The 19,606-nt window shown below is 39.6% G+C and overlaps 1 protein-coding gene across 4 annotated transcripts in view; it reads left to right on the forward strand.

Moving 5' to 3' along the window:
- LOC100229594 (cytosolic phospholipase A2 beta) overlaps positions 1 to 19,606 on the forward strand; it is a 49,875-nt gene that overhangs the window by 6,832 nt on the left and 23,437 nt on the right. For 3 of the 4 annotated variants that reach the window (XM_032748793.3, XM_072930012.1, XM_072930013.1), the window contains exon 3: positions 18,783 to 18,855. In XM_032748793.3, the coding sequence (XP_032604684.3) occupies positions 18,783 to 18,855 (73 nt within the window). Of the gene's footprint in view, positions 1 to 12,423; positions 12,832 to 18,782; positions 18,856 to 19,606 lie in introns of those variants that run through there. The other variant, XM_030274345.4, reaches the window with a different exon arrangement.

The following is a 19,606-nucleotide window of genomic DNA, read 5'->3' on the forward strand; positions in this document are numbered from 1 at the left end:
TTCCCACTTGTGACTTTAAATACTTAGTGCAGAAATATCTGTAAAAAATAAGTGGGGGTAACTGCATCTATTTGGAGGAAAAACAAGCCATGAGAGAAAGGCAAATATATCTCCATTTTAAAAATAATTTGCAGTTTTTGTGATACTACTGCAGAATTAAACCATAGATATTTAAGTGCAACTTTTAGATGCACTATTTTGAGAATATTGAATCATAGTCCTACAAGTTTCTTGCATCTGCCAAGTGAATATGATGTTTTGACATATGCTCAAACTGTTCTTATGGGTACTTACTTGTTGAACTTACAGGTAGGTTTTACTGGATAATTTTCCAAACTTGAGACTTTTGAACATATGCTGAAATCCAGAATAGTCATTGGCTCTGGCTTTGTTTATCTGTCCAGATGAAGATTCTAACCTAGTTTGTTCTCAGTAGTTAATATAGTTTTAAGCATGCCTAAGAAAAATTCAGTAAAACCAAAGAAAAATGAGAAAATCCTACACTGCCCTTTCCATCAGCATGTTGTTTCCATCCTAAGCGATTGGCCACATGGTGTCACTGTGTTTTAAGGCACCAAACCCTCTGGCAATAGCCTAGCAATTCCAAGTTTTCAAAGTATCCCAACCATGTGGTATTATCTAAGGAGACATTTCAGCAAAAGTGACAAGGTCACAAAAGCTTCACAGTAGGAGAGTTTTAGGAAGATATTTTACACAAAACATCTCTTTCTCGCCTACCTGGAATAAGTCAGAAAATTTTTAACCCAGAAGCACTTTTTCTCCAAATGTCTGCATTTTGGAACATGCTTGTATAGAAAGCTTTATCTTAAACTGTTGCAAGTTAGAAACTTAAAAATTCATCTGTGCTGAACTCGTCCTAAACTTCAGTCATAGTTCTTCTTTTCTTTTTCTGTCTTTGTGTATCTAAATTTACAACAGTCTTTGGCTCTGCTGAATAGAGCAAACTTGGCCTTACAGTGCTCAGAGCAATATAAACTTCATCTCCTGGGACCCACAAAATGCTGTTTAATCCCTGCTAGCTCTGAAGAATGCATTGCACAACACACCTGCTCAAGAGAGCTGTGCCAACAACTGATGTATTGCGTATTTAAGGAGTTTCATAATGTACAGCTATAGCAACAGTGAGAGAAACAGTTGTGTGCAGATACAGTCCAAACCTTAGCCAAGGAGATGATATCTGGCTCAGGGTGTGTCAGAAGGCTGCAAAATCTCATGCAGTGCTAGGTGTTGAGGTGCACTATTTCTTCTGTGAGTGACAAGTGAGCCTGGGGTAGCAGGCCCTGTGCTGGCACCCCGATAGACCATGTAGGCTGGATTATTGTTTCATAGGAAGCATACGTGTCTGGCACTGGTTTAACACCCACGGAGGGCGCATGGTGCTTTGTTTTGCTGGTTAGCACATTAGGTAGTTGCAACGCTTTCCCTAAGCCAGCTGCTCTGCTTTGTATGGAACTTACTCTCTGCAGAGCTTCTGAGAGCCATAGCGCTGGTTTAAGATGTGTATTTCTTAGTGATAGTTTTACCACCAATTCTATTTGGACCAGGAATTTGTAATATGTCTGTTTTGAGGGCCAAATCTTCCTTCAATTTAAGTACACAGTCAAGTCATATTTAGAATTATTAGGTCCACAAAGCATGGTGCTCTGAAAATTCAGGTGCCTCAGTATGAATTCCAGTGCAATGGTATGAACTGAGGAATTAGCTGTGTTAGTCTGGCCTTGAATGTGATCTGAGATTAAATGCTAAATAAAACCTGGACTGTCTGATCTCACAAGCTACAGTGGAGCTGAGATGTTCTGTCCCTTGCAGAGGCAACAACAGTGCAATGGGTGAGTTTGGAGACTGTTTGTGAATCCATTTGTGTGTACATTTGGGAATAGCAGATTATTTTGTTTCCTCTTGCTACTTGCAATGCAAAGCCAGCTTAGAAGTATGTTCCACTGATGGTTATTTACAAAAACTTACTTAGATATGATTTTGGCCTATGATTTTTTCTATTTCCCCCTCACCCTTGCTTCTGTGATTATCTTAACTGGAAGAATTTTCCATTGGCCTCTGTGCTGGTGGTAGCCTTCAGTATGGGAGCTTCTGTAGAGGATAAAACATGGTATGATTCATCCTGGAGGAAGAGCCTAAAGCAGAAGGTCCAAACAGTAATGCAGAGGAGTAGATGGGGTCTCCTGTAGGGGAAGGTGATAGGTCAAGCTTAGGAGTAATTTGGGCATATTGCCAAAACAATTTGTCCTTGTTCTGCAAATCTTGGAAATTGCTGACCTCATTATCTAAGACACAAACCCTCTCCTGGTAGTGTGCAGGTGAATATCTATAATTATCCTAATGGCACTGCTGCCATGGTGGTATATAAACAGGAAAGACTGAAACCCTCTGACACAGATGAGATGCAAATGAAGGGTTGGTGCCTTTGCTATAGGATTACCAATAAGTAATGGAAACTAGCAGAGGAAATCCTTCAAAGTTTGTCTCCAGGAACTGCCTTCAAAATGTTTGCTCAAGGAAGAAAGCTGTGAAACAGGGGAAGGATGGGTGTTTCCTTCCCTTGTTTTACAAACCTCAGGCCCTGAAACCAAGGCTCCTTCTGAGGAAATATTTGTGTTGTCTTGTGCAAGGTGTTATCTGGGAAGCTCTAGTACTCCATACTTTTTGGAAGAGGTGCACTGTATATCAGTGCCAAAGGCATTTCAGTGTTAGATTAAAAAGTGAGTCTTCTTGAAATAATAGGAATGGCTTGTCTCTTCATCTGAAGCTTTTTATGAAGCACAGAGACCATCACTGTCTGTGGATATAGGTCAACTACAAGTTTCTAAAATGAGTTTGATATATAAGGAAAATATTGAATATGGAAGAAAAAGATTTTCAAAACAAAAGGCATCTATGAATATTTAGTTGGACCTACCCAATGTATGCATTTTTCCTAGTAATGCCTGAATCAAGTTCCTCATGTTTGATTTAGCTACACATAAAAGAGAATAATCTAGTTTTGATTTAAATTTAGTTATCACATGGGGGGGAAATGTGGTGTGGAGGCTGAGAAAAGTCAGGGATCACCATGTGAAAGGAAGGTGTAGGAGGGGAGATACATAGTTTAGCTTTAACACAGGTTTCAAGATCAGAAATAGAATTTATTGACATTTGTGGCACTGTGAAAAGCCAAGAGAGAAGTGATTTGTTAAAAGTGATAGAAGTTCTCAGAAAAGCTGTAGACCTATCTCCAAAAAGGAGCTGGAGTCTAAATAGAATGCATGAACACCAACACAAACACCAACACATACGAAAAAATAGAAGGAACAGGAGTTTAACAATAACTAAACCTATGAAAAAATGCAATACATTTGGTTTTCACAGGGAGCAGAGAGGGGGAGAATGGGCTAATGTTTTGTGCATATTCCTTTGTTTGGTTATGCTCCAGTTGATCAAGCACTGGTGCACATGAGGTGGCACTTTACCTGTGAATTATCCTATTAATATCAATTAGACTGTCCCTGAGAGGAATGTGTGCAAGTGTCTGAGAAGATCAAAGCTTTTGGCTTTTAAAATGCATATGTTAACTACTAAATGGATAGCAGAAAAGCTGGAATTGTTTAAGCACAAGACCTAGTAGTGAATTACCAGTAGCTGCAGATCAGGAAGATGTCTCCTACTCTTTTTGGCACATCTTTTCCAACAGCAAAGGTGTGGCTTCGAACTTTCAGCATTTTACTGTCGATTGTTTTTTGACTGGATGAATTTTGACTAGCTCCCCTGAGTAATCTGGACTGGTGAGGGACAGGAGACAGCATGTAAGGAATGGGGGTTTTACTTCTGCTGATCTTTACACAGCCAGCAATAAAAACCCTGAGGTGCTCTGCTGTTAGAATGTTTTTCATTGAACCCTGTCCTGACACAGGCAGACCACATAATGGCAATGACTACACATATCAGAAGGAAGGAAGCGGAGCTCAAATGATCATGACCAGGACTAGAATTAAGATATCAAATAGATATTCCTGTCACTAGAGTCTGAAATGGATTGGCATGGATTCATCTGTACAGTTCTTCTTTCAAATGTTGGTGATGAAAGGGGCTGTTAATAGTTGTTAAGATCTACTTCTATTTAGGAAAGCATCAAATTTTTTCTTGGTTTTGCAATGGAGACCACAGTATCTTCTGTTGGAGTTATTAATATAGGTTTCCTAGTTACATGAGTATAATGAATGCTGAGTATATTGAATATTAAGCTGCCTTGCTCACTGCTTCTTACAGACTGCCCCTGGTGCTATGTGAAACCATTAATTAGCTTTTTGACTCCCAGGCTATTCCCCCCAGAGCTGAAGGATGTTTTGCTTGGGACAAGTGAAGAGCATTTAGCTGCATCTGTAATAATGTAATGCAACCATTCATTTAATTTGATTCAGAGCCACATAAGGTTAAACAATGTGGAACAAGAAGCATCTTACAGTATTAATTCAGAGGGTGGGACACATTTCTGATCTGTATCATGACTAGTGGACCTTTTGGTGCCCTCTAGACCTTGGGTAAACTGATGCCTCACAAAATATAGACACTTGATGGGTAATGCACTCAATTTCTTGGTATACAATGTTGGTATACAATGTTTGTGTTCATAAATGGAAGGTGTATTCTACAACAACAGAATATTTTTTTCTTTACCATATTTGTTTGTCTTTTCTCTGAGTTGCAGCAGTTTCTGTGATCTCAGGTGAACTGGCTGTTGCTACTTCCATTTCACACAACAAATTTCTCACTAATTTACCTAAGATATACAAAGGATTTATGATAGGGTCAAAGAGCAGGGGGTACACAACCATTTTAGCTCTTATTTCCTCTCTGCTCTTTTTACTGTAAGCAAGTTGTTGCACAAGGCATTCCATGCTCCACATATCTGTCCATGTTGTCAGCTGTTTGTGTATCAGGCCTGAGGAGGAGGAGGAAATATGCAGTGTGTTATCAACAGTCAGGTACTTCCCATTCCCAGATATAGCATACATGAGGAAGCGGTGTCTGATGAACAGACTGATCATTCATTTTCTGATGCAACAGTTCTCTGGTTAAAAATGTTGATTGGGTTCTGTACTGCTGGGTTGGCTGGTTCTCCTGCTTCACGGAAACCTGCTTGGAAAGCGGTCGTGCTTTCATAAGCCTTGCTGACCCACCTGGCCTGTTCCTCTGGCTACCCATCATTCTGTGATGACAGGACACTGCTAGCTTCTCCCACTTACCAGGGGCTAGCCTCCAGGCTGGTCAGCAGGTGAATGAGATGCCCAATAGATGTTCTTAGGCTGTTGGTCCATTCCTTTGCTTCCAGCTTCCTAGATCTCGTAGCTGTGAAGCTCCCAGCATGCCCAGAGGGCTGCTGAGCCAAAACAGCTGTGTAAGCCGGATCCTGGCATGTCAGCTGAGGCACAAACCCAGAAATGTTTCAAAATCTTTCTTATATATGGGAGTGAAATAATTTAGGAAGGTGTGCCAACATGATTTCCTCTGTGGCATGAACATTCCAGTTCTCAGCACTGGTGCAGGACATTTTACCTTTTTGTGGTTCACACTTTGCTTGCCAATACTTGGATGACAAATGCATTCAGTATGTGTGTAACTACACAGTAGGGAAGAGCAACAATTAGTGGATTTGAATCATACAAAGCAAGGGTCTCTGCCACTTTGCAATGTGTCTATTGCGTGGGGAAGGGTTGCAGAGTACAAATTGTGTGTGTTGCACCGGCAGTGGTTTGTGCTCTGCTGTGTTGGCAGGCTGTGGGTGAGCTTCCTGGAGCTGTTTGTGGGAGAGGTGATCATCTGAAATCTAGTCTTCCATCAGATCTCTGTCCCTGGAAGCTAGAGTCTCTGAGTGAATGCATCTCCCCCAGCTCAGACTCTTCCTGGCTAGGGCCAGGAAATCTAATTTTGGGCCTTTGGCACATAGGTATGGAATCCTCTGCCAAATGAGGCAGTGTAGGTAGCTTAATTTAATGTTCTGCTCTGAACAGACTCAATACTTTTCTTGATCTACACAAAATTTTTTCTGTTGTTGGCCATATCATGTCTTACCTGCCACATAGACCATGAATGTGGGAGGCCTACAGTTAAAACCACCCTTGTTCCTTGAGATGCTGAAGGCTATACATTTCTCTTGGCTTTAGTATGATTTTCTATTCTAGGTTCTCAGGTTTCAAGAAGCACTTTGGAAAAATCTTCAGTTTCAGAATTCCCAAGGTATTATATAAGTTAAGAGGTTAAATAAGATCTGTGCCTGCAAAAATATTTTTTCTACTAGACCAAAAGCATTTAAAATTGCAGTGTTATGCAAGTGTCATGTTTTATGTGCTGCTGAAACAGAGGAATTAACCCTGACCTAATATGCATACACAGAGAGATTCAGAGATAATATCAGGCTCTGTGGATGACTCTGCCTTGGCACAGATTAGAGCAGCTTTCCTGAGACCTGCTGGGATGCTCACTGTGTTTCAAGTGCCAGGCTCTCTGCTTACACTTATTTGCCTTCTCTGCTGGTTTAAGGGGAGCAGGTGGCAGAAAGCTGCTTTCATACCACTGGAATTAAGCGGAGAGTGCTTTCAGCAAGGCAAATTCCCAGTTGCTGTATTAGGAAAATTCTGACTTCTCTTTGTCACTGAAATAGTACAAGTTGAGTGGAAGAAGAGAAACACACGTAAGTGAGAATTTTTTCTCATCAGAAATATTTTCTACAGGGATAAGCACCAATGCAGAAGGAGTTTTTGTATTCAAATTCTCTGTAGAACCCCTGAAGTTTTCTTCTTCTGTCAGAAGTTATAATTCACCAGAAGTGAGTCATAGGGCTCTTAATTGCTGTAAATAAGCTTGCAAGGCTCATAATAACTCTAATGACTAAGTCAAACTCTGGTTATTCTATTTTAAATTGTTCATATAGCTTGGTTGATGTCTAGAGCTTTTGTATTTAAAAAAAGGACATAAGTGAACAAAGGAAAAAATTGTTTTCAAATTGGATGATCTTTCAATAAACTTAGAAGACCTACACTGCCTACAAAAAGGTGATGAAAAGCCGTGACTTTCTGGTAGTGGGATCAGTGGAGGGTAATGATCCACTCGCAGGAATGTGCACTGAATTTTCTAATGTGTTTTCCACCTTTGATATTCATTTCCCTTGGAGTATCAATGCTTTAGACAGCTCTTACAGACAATGCTGCTTGTCCATGGGCAGATTCCCACTACTGAGCTCAAGCTGAGGCAATGGCTGCATGCCACTACAGAAGGGCAGCCCTGGAAATTCCTCAGGAAAAGGAGAAGAGTAGTTTTCTGTTGCTTCAGCCCCTCAAATGAGCTCAGCATTTTGCCAGAGGAGATCCAGAGCCAGTACTGTGAGGTAGGAGCAGGGCTTTCTAAGCTTGAGAGTTGACTGGAGCAAAACCTCCTATTTCAGCAGCAACTAGCCCTTACATTTCGTGCTGCAGCATGAAACTTTGCCATTAGGTATTTTTAAGACTTGAGCATTTTTGGATATTTACCAAGGACTCTGTGTCAGTATTCACCTGTTCTTAGTGGTCAGCGTGCCTGCTGTAAAGGCACACTTTGCAGATAGTTCCAGAGCTACTGGTGATGTACTTGAATGCATTCAGTTCTCCCTGAATTGGCTGTTTCCATATTTCTTTGCCTTGCCTCTGTCTCAGTTCTGTGGTTTTATTACATTTGCACTTGACTAAAATCTTCCAGATTACCTAGGCCAGGACTAGCTTTGGCTAGTTGGCTGATGCTAACTTTACTTAAGAAGCCTACCCACTGCAATACCAACCTACAGAATAGCACGGTGATGATGCCTGCTACTGTTTTAGTCGTGCTATTTTTGAAGGTCTTCTTAGACAACAAGTTACTGTCAGGAATGCATTAGTTGAACCCTTAATGACTTCCATATTATTTGAAATAAATTATTGTATATATTTTATTTCTTTCTCAGCTAACATCTAAGGGCTGTGCTCAGGTAAAGGTTGGACCTTTAAAAAACCCAGATACAGAGTTGAAAGAGAATTGGACAGAAACAGAAAGGAAGTGCTGCTGTATGTGTCATACAATCACTGTAACCTTTGTTTTTTAATTACTCTTGCCCAGTATAATAACTTTCAGTAGCAAACATGTCCTTAGTAGATCCTGCCCCAAAGAGCATCTTGTCATAGAGACTGAAAAGCAATAAGAGAAAGCAAGAGTTACTCTCTTGATTCTGAAAAAGTGACCATTAAATAAATCCAAGAGGTAGGTGGTAACCCTACCTTTTGAAGGAAACCCTTCTTGTGATAATTTGAAGCTGAATACCATAACCATAAGTCAAGTGTTCCTGTCAGCCAAGTGGTGAAGTGTAATACTTACCTAACTCTTCTGAGGTCTTTGCACAAGCAATTTTTTACTGACATCAGTGCCAGACTATTTGAATAAGATCTATAGATAAAGGTTTCAGAAACTGGCTTGAGTGGAATGACATTGAAATATCTGACTCAATTATTATTTCAATTAGATGTGCTGTAATTCCTTGGTTTAAAATAAAAGAACAATCTCTAAACATGAACAGTAGATTTCAATGTGTGGCTTTACATTGACGTGTCTTGGAAAGGTAACACTGCAGTCCTCAGATACCCCAGGTAAGTAATAAGCAGCTTCCTCCCATGGTGAAGCTGCAAAGATCACTATCTCACCATATTTACAACCACACCTGCAAAGGACCTGAGGAAATTAGTAGCTCTGTTGCTCTGGCCAGGAAAAAGAGCCAGTGATACTGGATTTACAGTATGAAGTCTTTGTTTAAGATAACAGCGGTTCAGGAGATAGGTAAGAGGATATAACACCTTTTACTTTTCTGAAACAGGGCTGGATCTTGATAGCCAGAAGGACAGTTCATTTACAAATGTTATCACCTGATTGCTGCTCAGATAAACAGTCTGGTGTTTTGTTCTAATTAACAGCAGGTACTGAAAATGCTTGTTTGGAAAGTATTCAAAGATCTAAAATAATTTCAGAATGGCTATGTTATTTGCTCAGAAAGGGGCAAGGGAGAAACAATGACAAATTACAAAGCTTTTATTTCAAAATTAAATGTTACATGTCCTAAATGTGGCATTTCAGAAGCTTGCTTTATAGCTCCTAGTTTCACATGGTAATTCTGAATTGAAAAATTGAGATAGATTTTAAAAAGGTTTTTGTTGCTGTTTGGATTATTTTTTACAGTGGTTAAAGAAAGCAAATATGGAAAAATATTTTGGGGATGAGCTAGGGAAAAAAATTACTTTTTTTCTCAATTTCTGAGAACATTTAACAAAATGTGTTTTGAATTTGACTATATACATTTATTTTCTTAGATAACTATAATTTTCCTAACCTAGCCACTGAGCTGAACAAGCTACAAACTGACTTATGAGGCAAAACTAAAGTGACTGTTATTTCCCATTGTCTGTCTGGCAAAACAATACATCTCAAAATGCACAGTCTTTCTCCTCCACCTACTCAGTGGTGTGGCTGCATCTAGCCCTAGAAAGAGCCATCACTTGTCTCTATTTGAAAGCTTTTATGGAATGAATGAAAAACTTTTCTGAAAGAAAGTTATGGGATGTTTGTATTTATAGGAATGTGCTTTGGTGACTGCCATCCATCCTCATGAAGCTGCTGGGACCAAGGGTGGAAGGAGACTGGGGACAGTACCTCAGTGAGGGCACTTTTTTTACACCAAAGCCGAGTTTGAAATTTTGCCGTGCCATTGCTGGGGCAAATAATGATCTTCGCTAAATGAAACTTCTGTATCTTTTGCAGGTTCTGTCCCTGTTAGCTTTTCAGTTTATACCACCAGTAGGATAGTCCAGTTCACAATCATTTGGAGTTGCTGCCACTCCTCTGCTTGGTTTTTGGCAGCTCAGTAGCTTCCTTCAAGGGGCAGTTAGTGAGTAGCCCACTGGGTAAATTGCATGTAGCTGAACACTATATTAATTGAATTTAATTTCTTTCCTGCTGAGCTTGCAGCATGGACTTACATTCCTTCCATTCTGATTTTGTTTCACACAGTCTCTTGTGTGCATTACCTGAATACCAAGAGGTAGTGTATGAACTAATTTAACCCCAGTGTAATTTGATGTGTCTTTTTCTCTCTTCCCCTGCCCTACTTATTTCCAAGTACTTTCTTAATAGTAGTTTAGAAAAGAAGTAAGATTCAGTTACAAATGTGGAATGAGATTGTTCTCATTAACAAGTAAAATCTTTCTAGAATATCTCTTCTCTTTGTCTTCTGAACTGTCTTTTACAATCTGATGCTGCAGGTACAGTATCAGATTTTCTGAGTCGAACTCCACTAGTATAAGCCTGGCATGACTACCTCCTCTCTCTAAAAAGGGGAGGGGGAGGACTTTCTGTACCATCTTGAAGTTGTTGCCTGGTTATTATCTAGTTCACTGACATATGCTGCTGTGCCCTCTTTGGTTCAGGTTTAACCTTTTAGTTTTGTTGTTCCTTCCTTACACAGTTGACTTTGTCTTACTTTCCATGTGGTGTACATTTTTTATGTAGCAAGCCCTTGCAGCTCTCTTGCTGCAAACCCTTGAGCTGCAGCAAGCCCATAGCCCATCTCCCTGATGTCCAGGAGGAAATGGATGTAGTAGCTGTCAATGTGCTTGTTGGCAAGAAACAAAAAATGTTTTATGTATTTTGGCCATGCTCATTTACTGGAAACATTAAGTTCTTGGAGGGGTTATTGGAAAAATTAGTTCCATAGCTCTCCAAAATAACTTTTGTACCTTGATTTGAAAGCATTCTGGGAACTTTTTTTCTTCTTTCCTGTTCCATTAAGACACGGGTCTCCCTGCATTAAAAACAGCTGTTCTGTTTTTAATGTGTTGTTCTGTTTCCAGGCAGACATACCATTCTTTGAGTGGGGTTCATTGGTCTCTGGCTGGTTTTTCACTTGCCTTCTCTTTAGGAGGTAAATTTGTCAAGTACTAGTTTGGTCTCTCAGTTCACTATAGCAGCACACTGTCTGATCAAAGCTGCAACAGCAATACAAAAGTGGAAAACCATGACTTCTCTCTGAGTAGGAGCTTTTTTCCTTTATTCTCTGCTCCTTTTCCTTATCTCTGGAAATGGGATGTTACAGACTCCTGTGTCCATGGAAGCAAGAAGTGTATGCGCTGCAGTCCTAACTGGGTCCTATACAAATGCCCCAGTGAGGCTGTTAGAACAGCGTTACTGCAGGATTCCTGCAGGCTTGCACTGTTAAGTGCTCTGAACTCCACATTGCTTTAGAATGAGTTTTGGTTGATTTTTCCATGAGCTTTGTATCTGCCCCTTGATATACTGCACGTAAACACCAGACCTTTATTTGAGATATCTTTCTTCTTAGTATTTCAAAGGTTTCAACCTAGTGCATCTAGTCCTCACTGATGGTGAGCATGGTGCTGCTTTCCAGAGCAGAGTCTATGAAATGTCAATTTGAGTGGTTGGCTGTCACTTGCAGAAGCCCAGGAGCATCTGCCCAAAACTGATTTTAACTGACGACGTTTTTTTGTGGAAAATATTTTACAAAGTGGATGTTCCACAGTGTATATCTGACTTTCATGAAAAATCTGAAGCCAAAGATTTCAGGTAAACCTATTTTTCTAAACAACTATTGCGGTTATAATTAATTTTTTTTCTCGTGTTAAAAGCCAAATTCATAACTACTATTTGATGAAAATTAATTCTTGACTTTCTCCATCAGTTTAAGGTGTCCGCTGGCTGTTTTGTGAGGCTTGATCCTATCTGGTATTACTATGCCCCAGTAAGAACATACCTTACTGAAAATTTATGGTGGCCTCCAGGCCTTTTCCAAGTCTGTGTCTGTACACCATGAAATTGCAAGTGTGGATTAAGGTACAGACAGAGCAGATTGCCTGGAGCAATGTCCTGACAGGCACCCTGTCAGGAGGTCACAGTAGGCATGGGAGAAGTAGAGGAAGCCATGCCTCTGCCATCTTCAGGGATGCCTTAGGACCCAGGATTGTCAACAGCAAGTTGATGGGGCAACAGGATGGGAAGCTGGGAAGTGTCAAGTTATCATATTCATATAAGTAGCAGGTAGAGGGAAAAAGCCCAGAAGACATGCAGCTTTCCCTTTCTCTGCCAATATTTATCTCAATTTCACCAGCATCTCTGCCTTGGCCAGGTGATCAGCCAGTAGATACTTCTACCTGAGGAGTAGTGATTTACTGGTTGTCAGAAAGATTCCCAATAATATATTTGGAATATATTGAGTTCCTATTGTAGGAAAAGCTGAAAAGAGTACATGGAAGTGGGTTGGTTTCCTGCAAGACATTGTAATAGGTGAGACTTGGTTCTCCATTCCCTTTGTTTTTTTGTTCTGGTTTTTTTTTTTTTTTGTGAAGTATTTTGTGGAAGAACTTAAAAGCTACTGAAAATTAATCTTCTGACTAGACATGTGGAAGAGGTTAGAGTGAAGGAAGACTTTCTGAACACGTCAGAATCAACCCAAAAACCTGGTGGGAGGATGTTGGGGCAATAGTAAATTGTGAGAAATACTAAGTAAGTGTCAGCCTTTCTGCTCACCTCTGACATTGCAGATCTTTCCCTCTCAGATGTAGGCAGGCCCTCCTCCACACAGAGGAGGCAGAGGGTGGAGCTCGGTGCCTGTATAAATTATATGTGTTCTTCAGGTTATTTCAGCAGCAGCAGCACAACAAGCTGCCAGCGTGTTTGTCAGCTGACAGATCTGTTAACCAAATTGGGGTTTCGGTCGCTGCCGCCATCTTCCGTGCCATGGGGAGCCCACCAGCCAAGGTAAGAGAGCGGCAGCCCCACGCTTCGCTGGGGCCTGGCACCTCGCTCTTGGGCCTCTCCGCTCCAGCTCTCCCGGCAAACTCCCTCCTCCGTGCATCTGCTGGGATGCAGAGGCTGCTGTGGTGTGGCAGGGGCATCCCGAGCTTTGCAGGCTCACTACTGTTCCCTTTTACATCACGGTAACTGATATGTAAGCGAGTTTCAGTGAAAACACAGAGCAAATGGGGCGCTTTGCTTTTACCCTTGGTGTATGTGCTGGAGTGAAGTCCGTGGAGGAAGAGGCGGCTGCTCTTGAAGAGTTTACCTTGGTAAAATGAAAGTGCTTTAGCCCTCCTGCGTGCTTTTCTTTGTATAGCACATGTTCATTGCTTGCCCCAGCTGAAATAAACCAACAGCTTTATCTAGCAACAAAGCATAATCTATATTACTTTAGCTGCAGGGGAGACATCTAATGACCTGTTTGATCTAGCTATTTTTAACGTAATGTTTACAGCCTTTGCAATTCTAGTGGAAGTATTTCATGTCTGGACTTGAGTTTTTGAATAGTATGTTCCATTCAGAGATTTTAACTGGTGGGTTTTAGTATAAATTGACAGAACTATTAGCTGAAAATTCTTTTCTCATGTGTATCTTAAAAATATAATGGACATGGTGTCTGAATGCAAGGCATTAATTGTTTACAGATAATCATTCTTTATGTATCAACCCCTTTGTCAAATTTTGCAACAAATAAAAGAAATATGGGCATTCATGGGTTTAGAATATAGTGAGAAACAATGTTACATGCTACAGCCTATAGAGATCATTAATTGTGCCATCGTAATATTTGCAGGCAAAGTTAAAGATTAGAAAAATATCAGTAACTTGAACGGATGGCTCAAGGGATAGAATTCAAACATTCAGGCAGAGAAAATAAATTGTAAATGCCATGTACTTTCTGATAAAATTTGTATCTAGTCCATCTACCAGTTAGATCCAGACATATCTCTCTATTGTAGCCATGAATATTATCTGTTGGTTTTAAATATCTGTGTTGTATCTAGTAAGACAGTTCTGGAGCTGATAGATGGGCAGATAGCTCAGGCATAATTTTATTGAGAAAGTTTCAATAACAAAGTTCTTGCATTTCATCTCAATGCTGCAACTGCTGTTCCATGAGTAGAGACAGACTCCTGGTTAATAGATACCACTGCCAAAAGGTTTGAGTGCAAGCATAGTCTCAGGTCAGAAAGCTTCTGTTCCCAAGGAAAGAGATTAATTCAGTACTGCAGGTAGTTCTGCTGTTGTGCCAGGCAAGCATGTGTTTCAGTGTGTATAAGTTGGTAAATAGCTATAGAAATAAGAACAGAGTGGTTTTGTGGGTTTTTTTTTCTTTTATAATAAAACTCCCACGTATTTAGAAATGTATGGATACTTCAAACTACCTAGGAAGATCTCCTAATCTCCCAGTTAGTTTTTTGCATTTTAAGACAGCTACCAAATTGACATAGAAGTGATTGTCGGTATTAATTTACAACTTCTCAGATTTGTAACAATGTCTTTTCTTCTGCTCAGACAAGAATAATCCCTCCTTAGAAGTTTTATTTTGTGGAATATGGAATAATTTTCATCTGACAAAATGCTCAGAAATTTTGCCAATACAAAGCCCCCAGGGACCCACTCATACATGTAAGGAGGTGACTGATACATATGAACAGGAGATACATCCCAAATCCACAATGATTCTTGAAGTAATCCATCAGTGATTACATGAAATTACAGTATGCGTTTGTAAGGTGAATTAGATTTCCTCACTAATTGTTCAACTTCCAATGATAAAATCTGGGACAATTGTGATTGCCAAGCAAAATGAGACAGTCATAGCTTGGTATATTTCTTCAGTCAGTCACTTTTTCCACTAGAACCTTTCATCCCTCTAATTTTAATGAAAGTAGGCAGCTGGTTGGAGAGACAAATTTCTAGAAGTGTTCTCACTGATGGAAGGGCTAATACCCCATACTAGGTGTTAGAGGATCTAGTGGAAGAGAGTGCTTTAGAACCAGGATGGTAATTAAGCTTTCTTATAGTTTATACATTTATAGATTTAATCTCAATTTGGTAAATTGCCAAACTGTAGATGGACCAAATCCTCAGTATCGAACATAAAATAATGGTATGAATATGCCAAATAATTACATTTGGTGTGAGATCTTGTAAGCAAGATATTGTACAGCTTCTAGTACACTACTGGAGAAATAAATAATCCATGAAAGAAGGTAATTATTAATGTCTGAAACATATGTATAAAGCTGAGCGACAAATCCTACAGCTATTTTCAAAATATCAGAAGACAGCAAAATCCTCCTCTAAAGCTTAATATAATTTGGCGTTATCCCATGGTGATAACTGCTCACAGAGCTGCCTAAGCTTGGTGCAGGGAGAGTGAAACACTGACATTCCAATCAACCTTCCAACATGTACAAACCAAGAACTTATTTTTAAAAGAAGAAAAAGAGAACAGAGAATTATGGGATGAGGTTCCCAGATTGCAGAAACTTCCCTAGAATACTGACTGTCTAGTGAGGGTAGCCATGAGATGATCTTCTAGTAGCAACATGGAGAGGCAGTAAAGACTGAAATCAAACATATGAGCTCTTGGTAAGTTTTTCTTCTTTTACTGCCATCCACAGATTGTTTTGGTAGGCTCCTCAATATTTATGAGCTTTGAGAAGATTTCATATGCTAAAGGTTGTCTTTTTGGAATGAAACCTTAAGTGACTCACCACCTGTAAACAAAAGATTTATGTATCCTTCCAAAGCTGATCAACATTCCTATGGAAGGAAGTCAGTGAGAATGTATTATTACAATCAAGGAGATGGTGGCAACAGATGTGAATTTTCAGTCTGCTAAGGTTTGATACAGCTGTGGCAATTCTGACATGCTAGTTTTATCTCCTGATTACTGATTCTTCTGTATTTTAAACAGAAATGACTCTCTCAAAGCTTGGTTCAAGAGTACAGAAATATAGTTTAATGCTAAATACTGTCAAGTGAAAATAAGTTTGTTGGTTTCTTTTTTTTTCCCCCCCAAGTTTTATCCTTCCCTTTGGTACTCTGGAGATGCTACAATTTATTGGCCTGGAGTGTTACTGCTTAGGATGCAGCAATACACAGGTAGCTGAATCCTGCACTCTGTTGTTTGCCTCAGTGCCACACTAGTAATTTCCCAGCAAAAATAGATAGAATGATGTGCTTCTGGGAAAGCTGCTTTTGACTTTGGATATTTACAGAGGGGTTTTATTACTCTCTGCATGCCTGTGCAAGAAACCATGTTTCTCCTAAGGAAGTGAACTAAAACCAACAAGACCAATAGAGTTGCAAGTCTGTCAAGGGCTGTCTGGGTAGGGTGTCTGCACTCATCAAGTTGCATTAATTGTGAAGTTACATGTTGCTTTTCATGTTATGAAAATAGCAAATGGTACCTCTAACTGTAATTATTTTTCATAGAAGGATAATCTGGCATACCAGCACTTTTGGGCAAAGATGTTAATTTACACCATCCAAATCAAACCTCAGGAGTGTGCTCTGGACTGTTGAAGAAAATTAGCTCTGCCTTTATCTGATGAAAAGAGGAATTAGCCCACTTCTGGATGGTTATCATGGTCGGAGTAACTGCAGTGCTGGGAGAGGGATTGTTTCTGGCTTCCTTGTAGGATTTACAGAGACCTCAGAGTTTATTATGACCGCACTTTCTCATCTGAATCTGTTTACCTTTTATCGTGCAATAACACCAGGACTAAGCCACATGGAATCAGGAGGCGTGAAAAGTCACCTTTGATGTTTCCATTGTTTGGCAAATGTTGACATGTTTAAGGAAAGTGATTTCTGTAGGAAGGGGAAGGGAGGAGGAGTGAGGCACTCTGTAGTGGCAGAGGATGAAAACATGACACCTGTCACATCTGAGAGCACTCTGAAATGACCTGCAGATGCTCCATCTTTATAAGTAGTTAGGAAATTTTCATAACAAAAAGTTTCAAAGCAAATTTTATGCCAACGTTTCTTCAGTGAAGGCAGATTCCGTGAATGGTTTAGGCTTCTGTTGAGCAAGGGAGAAGTTGATTACAAAATGACAAAGAATTAACATATTAATTAAAACTAGTCACCTCTGTAATTGTCTACATAATCCAATAATTCATGTAAATGAAAACCACTAAGAATGCTGAGTGAGTGTACCAGCTAGTAGTTCTATGATAAATAACTATTTGCGCAGGAAAATTAAAGTCAAATTCTTTCTGCTGAAATAATATGGAAGTGTCCCAGTTAGAACTTGTAATGTCCACAATACATTAAACTAAGGAAGTTTTAAATATGTCAGTTTTAAATTTGGAGGAAAACATACTAGAAGGAGTTATTGTTGCACAAAAACGAATTTGCTTTGCATTTTTATACAAGGCAAGAGACAGACTAAAGTAATTTTATAGGTTTAACAAGTGTTTCTCTGGTTGGGGCAGCTCTTAAATGTAAATCTGAATTTAAGAAGTATGTAACTTTTAAGTGACACAATAAAATTTAATATTAAGCCTTTACTTGAACATGCTAATTCACAGTTTAGATGATATCCATATTATGTAACATAGTTTACCTCTAAACAAGCTTGAAAGAAGCTGAATGCAGGCTATTCTCATCTCTAATGAACATGTCCAATAGTCTCCACCTCATTTTAAAAGAATTTCAGATTAACTGTAGTGAGTGACTCTTTCTGTTGAGAGGTTCCTCCTTCCCCAACAGTTTGTATCTACACAGTTAATAATTTCCTTGTCAGGAAAATTAGTCATGGTGCTAACTTTCAAAATAAAATTGTCAAATTATTTAGTGACAGTGTAATGAGATTCCCTGTTTAGGCAAATAAAGATATTACTTCAGTTGGTAGCTTAAGCTTTAATTTATTAGTTGTAGTGGGACTGTAATAACTGCGTGTTATTATTACTTAATATTGCTGATAAGCCATGCTACGATGGCATGCAAAAAACCCCAAAAAATAAACCTAACAGAAAATTAAAAGGAAATTTAAATGTATCAAATTGAAAAAAGATGTAAGTATTTTCCCTGCTTCTGTTATTAAGATTGCTACATTTGTCTATGTGTTCATTCATGCTTATCAGAACATCTTTTGAAAATGGCAAGTATTTTCTAAATAGCTTAGCCTGGAAAGCTTTAACTGTTAAGAGTTAGGAAGAAGTAACTTGAAACAGTGTTAAAATGATAGCCTGCCTGTGATAGAAATAAACCTCATGTCCAGAAGGGAAGTGCTTCCATTCCCATTAGGTATTTTCAGGATACATGATGATACAAATTCTGTGATATCATACCTGCAAAGCAGAGCAGTTTTTATTTTGTCTGAAGGGTCTCTGCTGGGCCTGTGGTCTGTTTCCTCAAAGTCAGCAGAGCCATTTGGTGAGCTTGCCCTACTTACGAGCATCACAGAAATTTAATCTTAGTTCAGATACAAAGTCAGAAATTTATAGTGCCTTTTGGTACGTACCATGTCCTGGCCTAGGTAGATCAGCTGTGCCATGACCTGGGCAGGCAGCTGCAGCTCCTGATATCCCCTTCCCAAAGGCCCCATTCTGACCTATGGGTGGCACGGGACCCTTGGGAGGTTGACAGTACAACCATCACTGTGGCCATACATGCACCAGGTTACCTGAAAACAAATGCCTCTGGGGTGACAAAGAAAGCTTTTCATACCATTGTCTGAGCCCATGGTTTCTCTCTGAGTCTTCATTTACTCGAGCTCCTTAGCAAACAGCCCAGTGTGCCACTGTGTTTTCATCTCAGCGTGGTGTACTTCAACGTGAGGGTGGTCACCTCATTTCAAACAGACGTGGGCAGACTGTCCCCTGTACTGTTCAAAATACATCTTGTTTTTGTATTCTGTGCTGATCTAATTATTGCATTTCTTTTCTCTGCAGATGAAGTTTTGCCCCATCCACATGCTTTCTGTAAGAATCATACAAGCTAAGAACATCAAGTCAAAAGACCTGTGTGAGTTGTGGTTTGATTGTTTTTAGTCACCTCAGAGTTTACACAGTGAGCAATATTCTTAAGTTCTGAAGGTATGCAAGCAACGTATATAAAGCACAGCAGCAGAAATACTAATGCCAGGGCTATAATTAAATCAAATGTCTCAGGTATCATTAAATTAGAATACATCTCTAGTGGCATTTCAGGGAACTGGTAAAAAACAAGACACCCAGATTAATTTTCTGGGCCAAGAAGGAAGGTAGACTTCATTAGGACACTGACATCTATGAATCTACTTGGGCAGGAATTTTGCCATACAGGCTGTGAATTTAGAGACCTTTTGTTGAAATGTACCAATTATACAAAATAATCAAAGGTAAATTAGAGAACTTCAAGCCTTCTAAAATACCTTATCTTTGAGGGTATTTGCTGACCAGTCACAATAAATTATATTGATAATTTTGGTTAAGGAGGACCTCTGCAGATCCAGTTCTAAGCCCATGATAAGCATGCAGACAAAACAGACTTTTCTGTGTACTTTTGTGTTCAAGTGTCTTTAACTCATTATCTCCCCTTCACAGCCTCCTATGTCTCCTTCTCCAGGTGGGCTGTGGACCAGCTATTCAGCTGCCATTTTTGCAGAGGTCTCCAATGAGTTTCTCAGTTAGGACAGAGGCACTGAGCTGCCTTGTATCAGTTTTGAAACTTCTGGCCTCTCTACTCCTCTAGTGAAAAATTACTCACTCAGCAAAAAAAGTAAATAACTTTGCAA

This window comes from Taeniopygia guttata, chromosome 5 (assembly GCF_048771995.1).
Source record: "Taeniopygia guttata chromosome 5, bTaeGut7.mat, whole genome shotgun sequence".
NCBI classification, from domain to species: Eukaryota; Metazoa; Chordata; class Aves; order Passeriformes; family Estrildidae; genus Taeniopygia; species Taeniopygia guttata.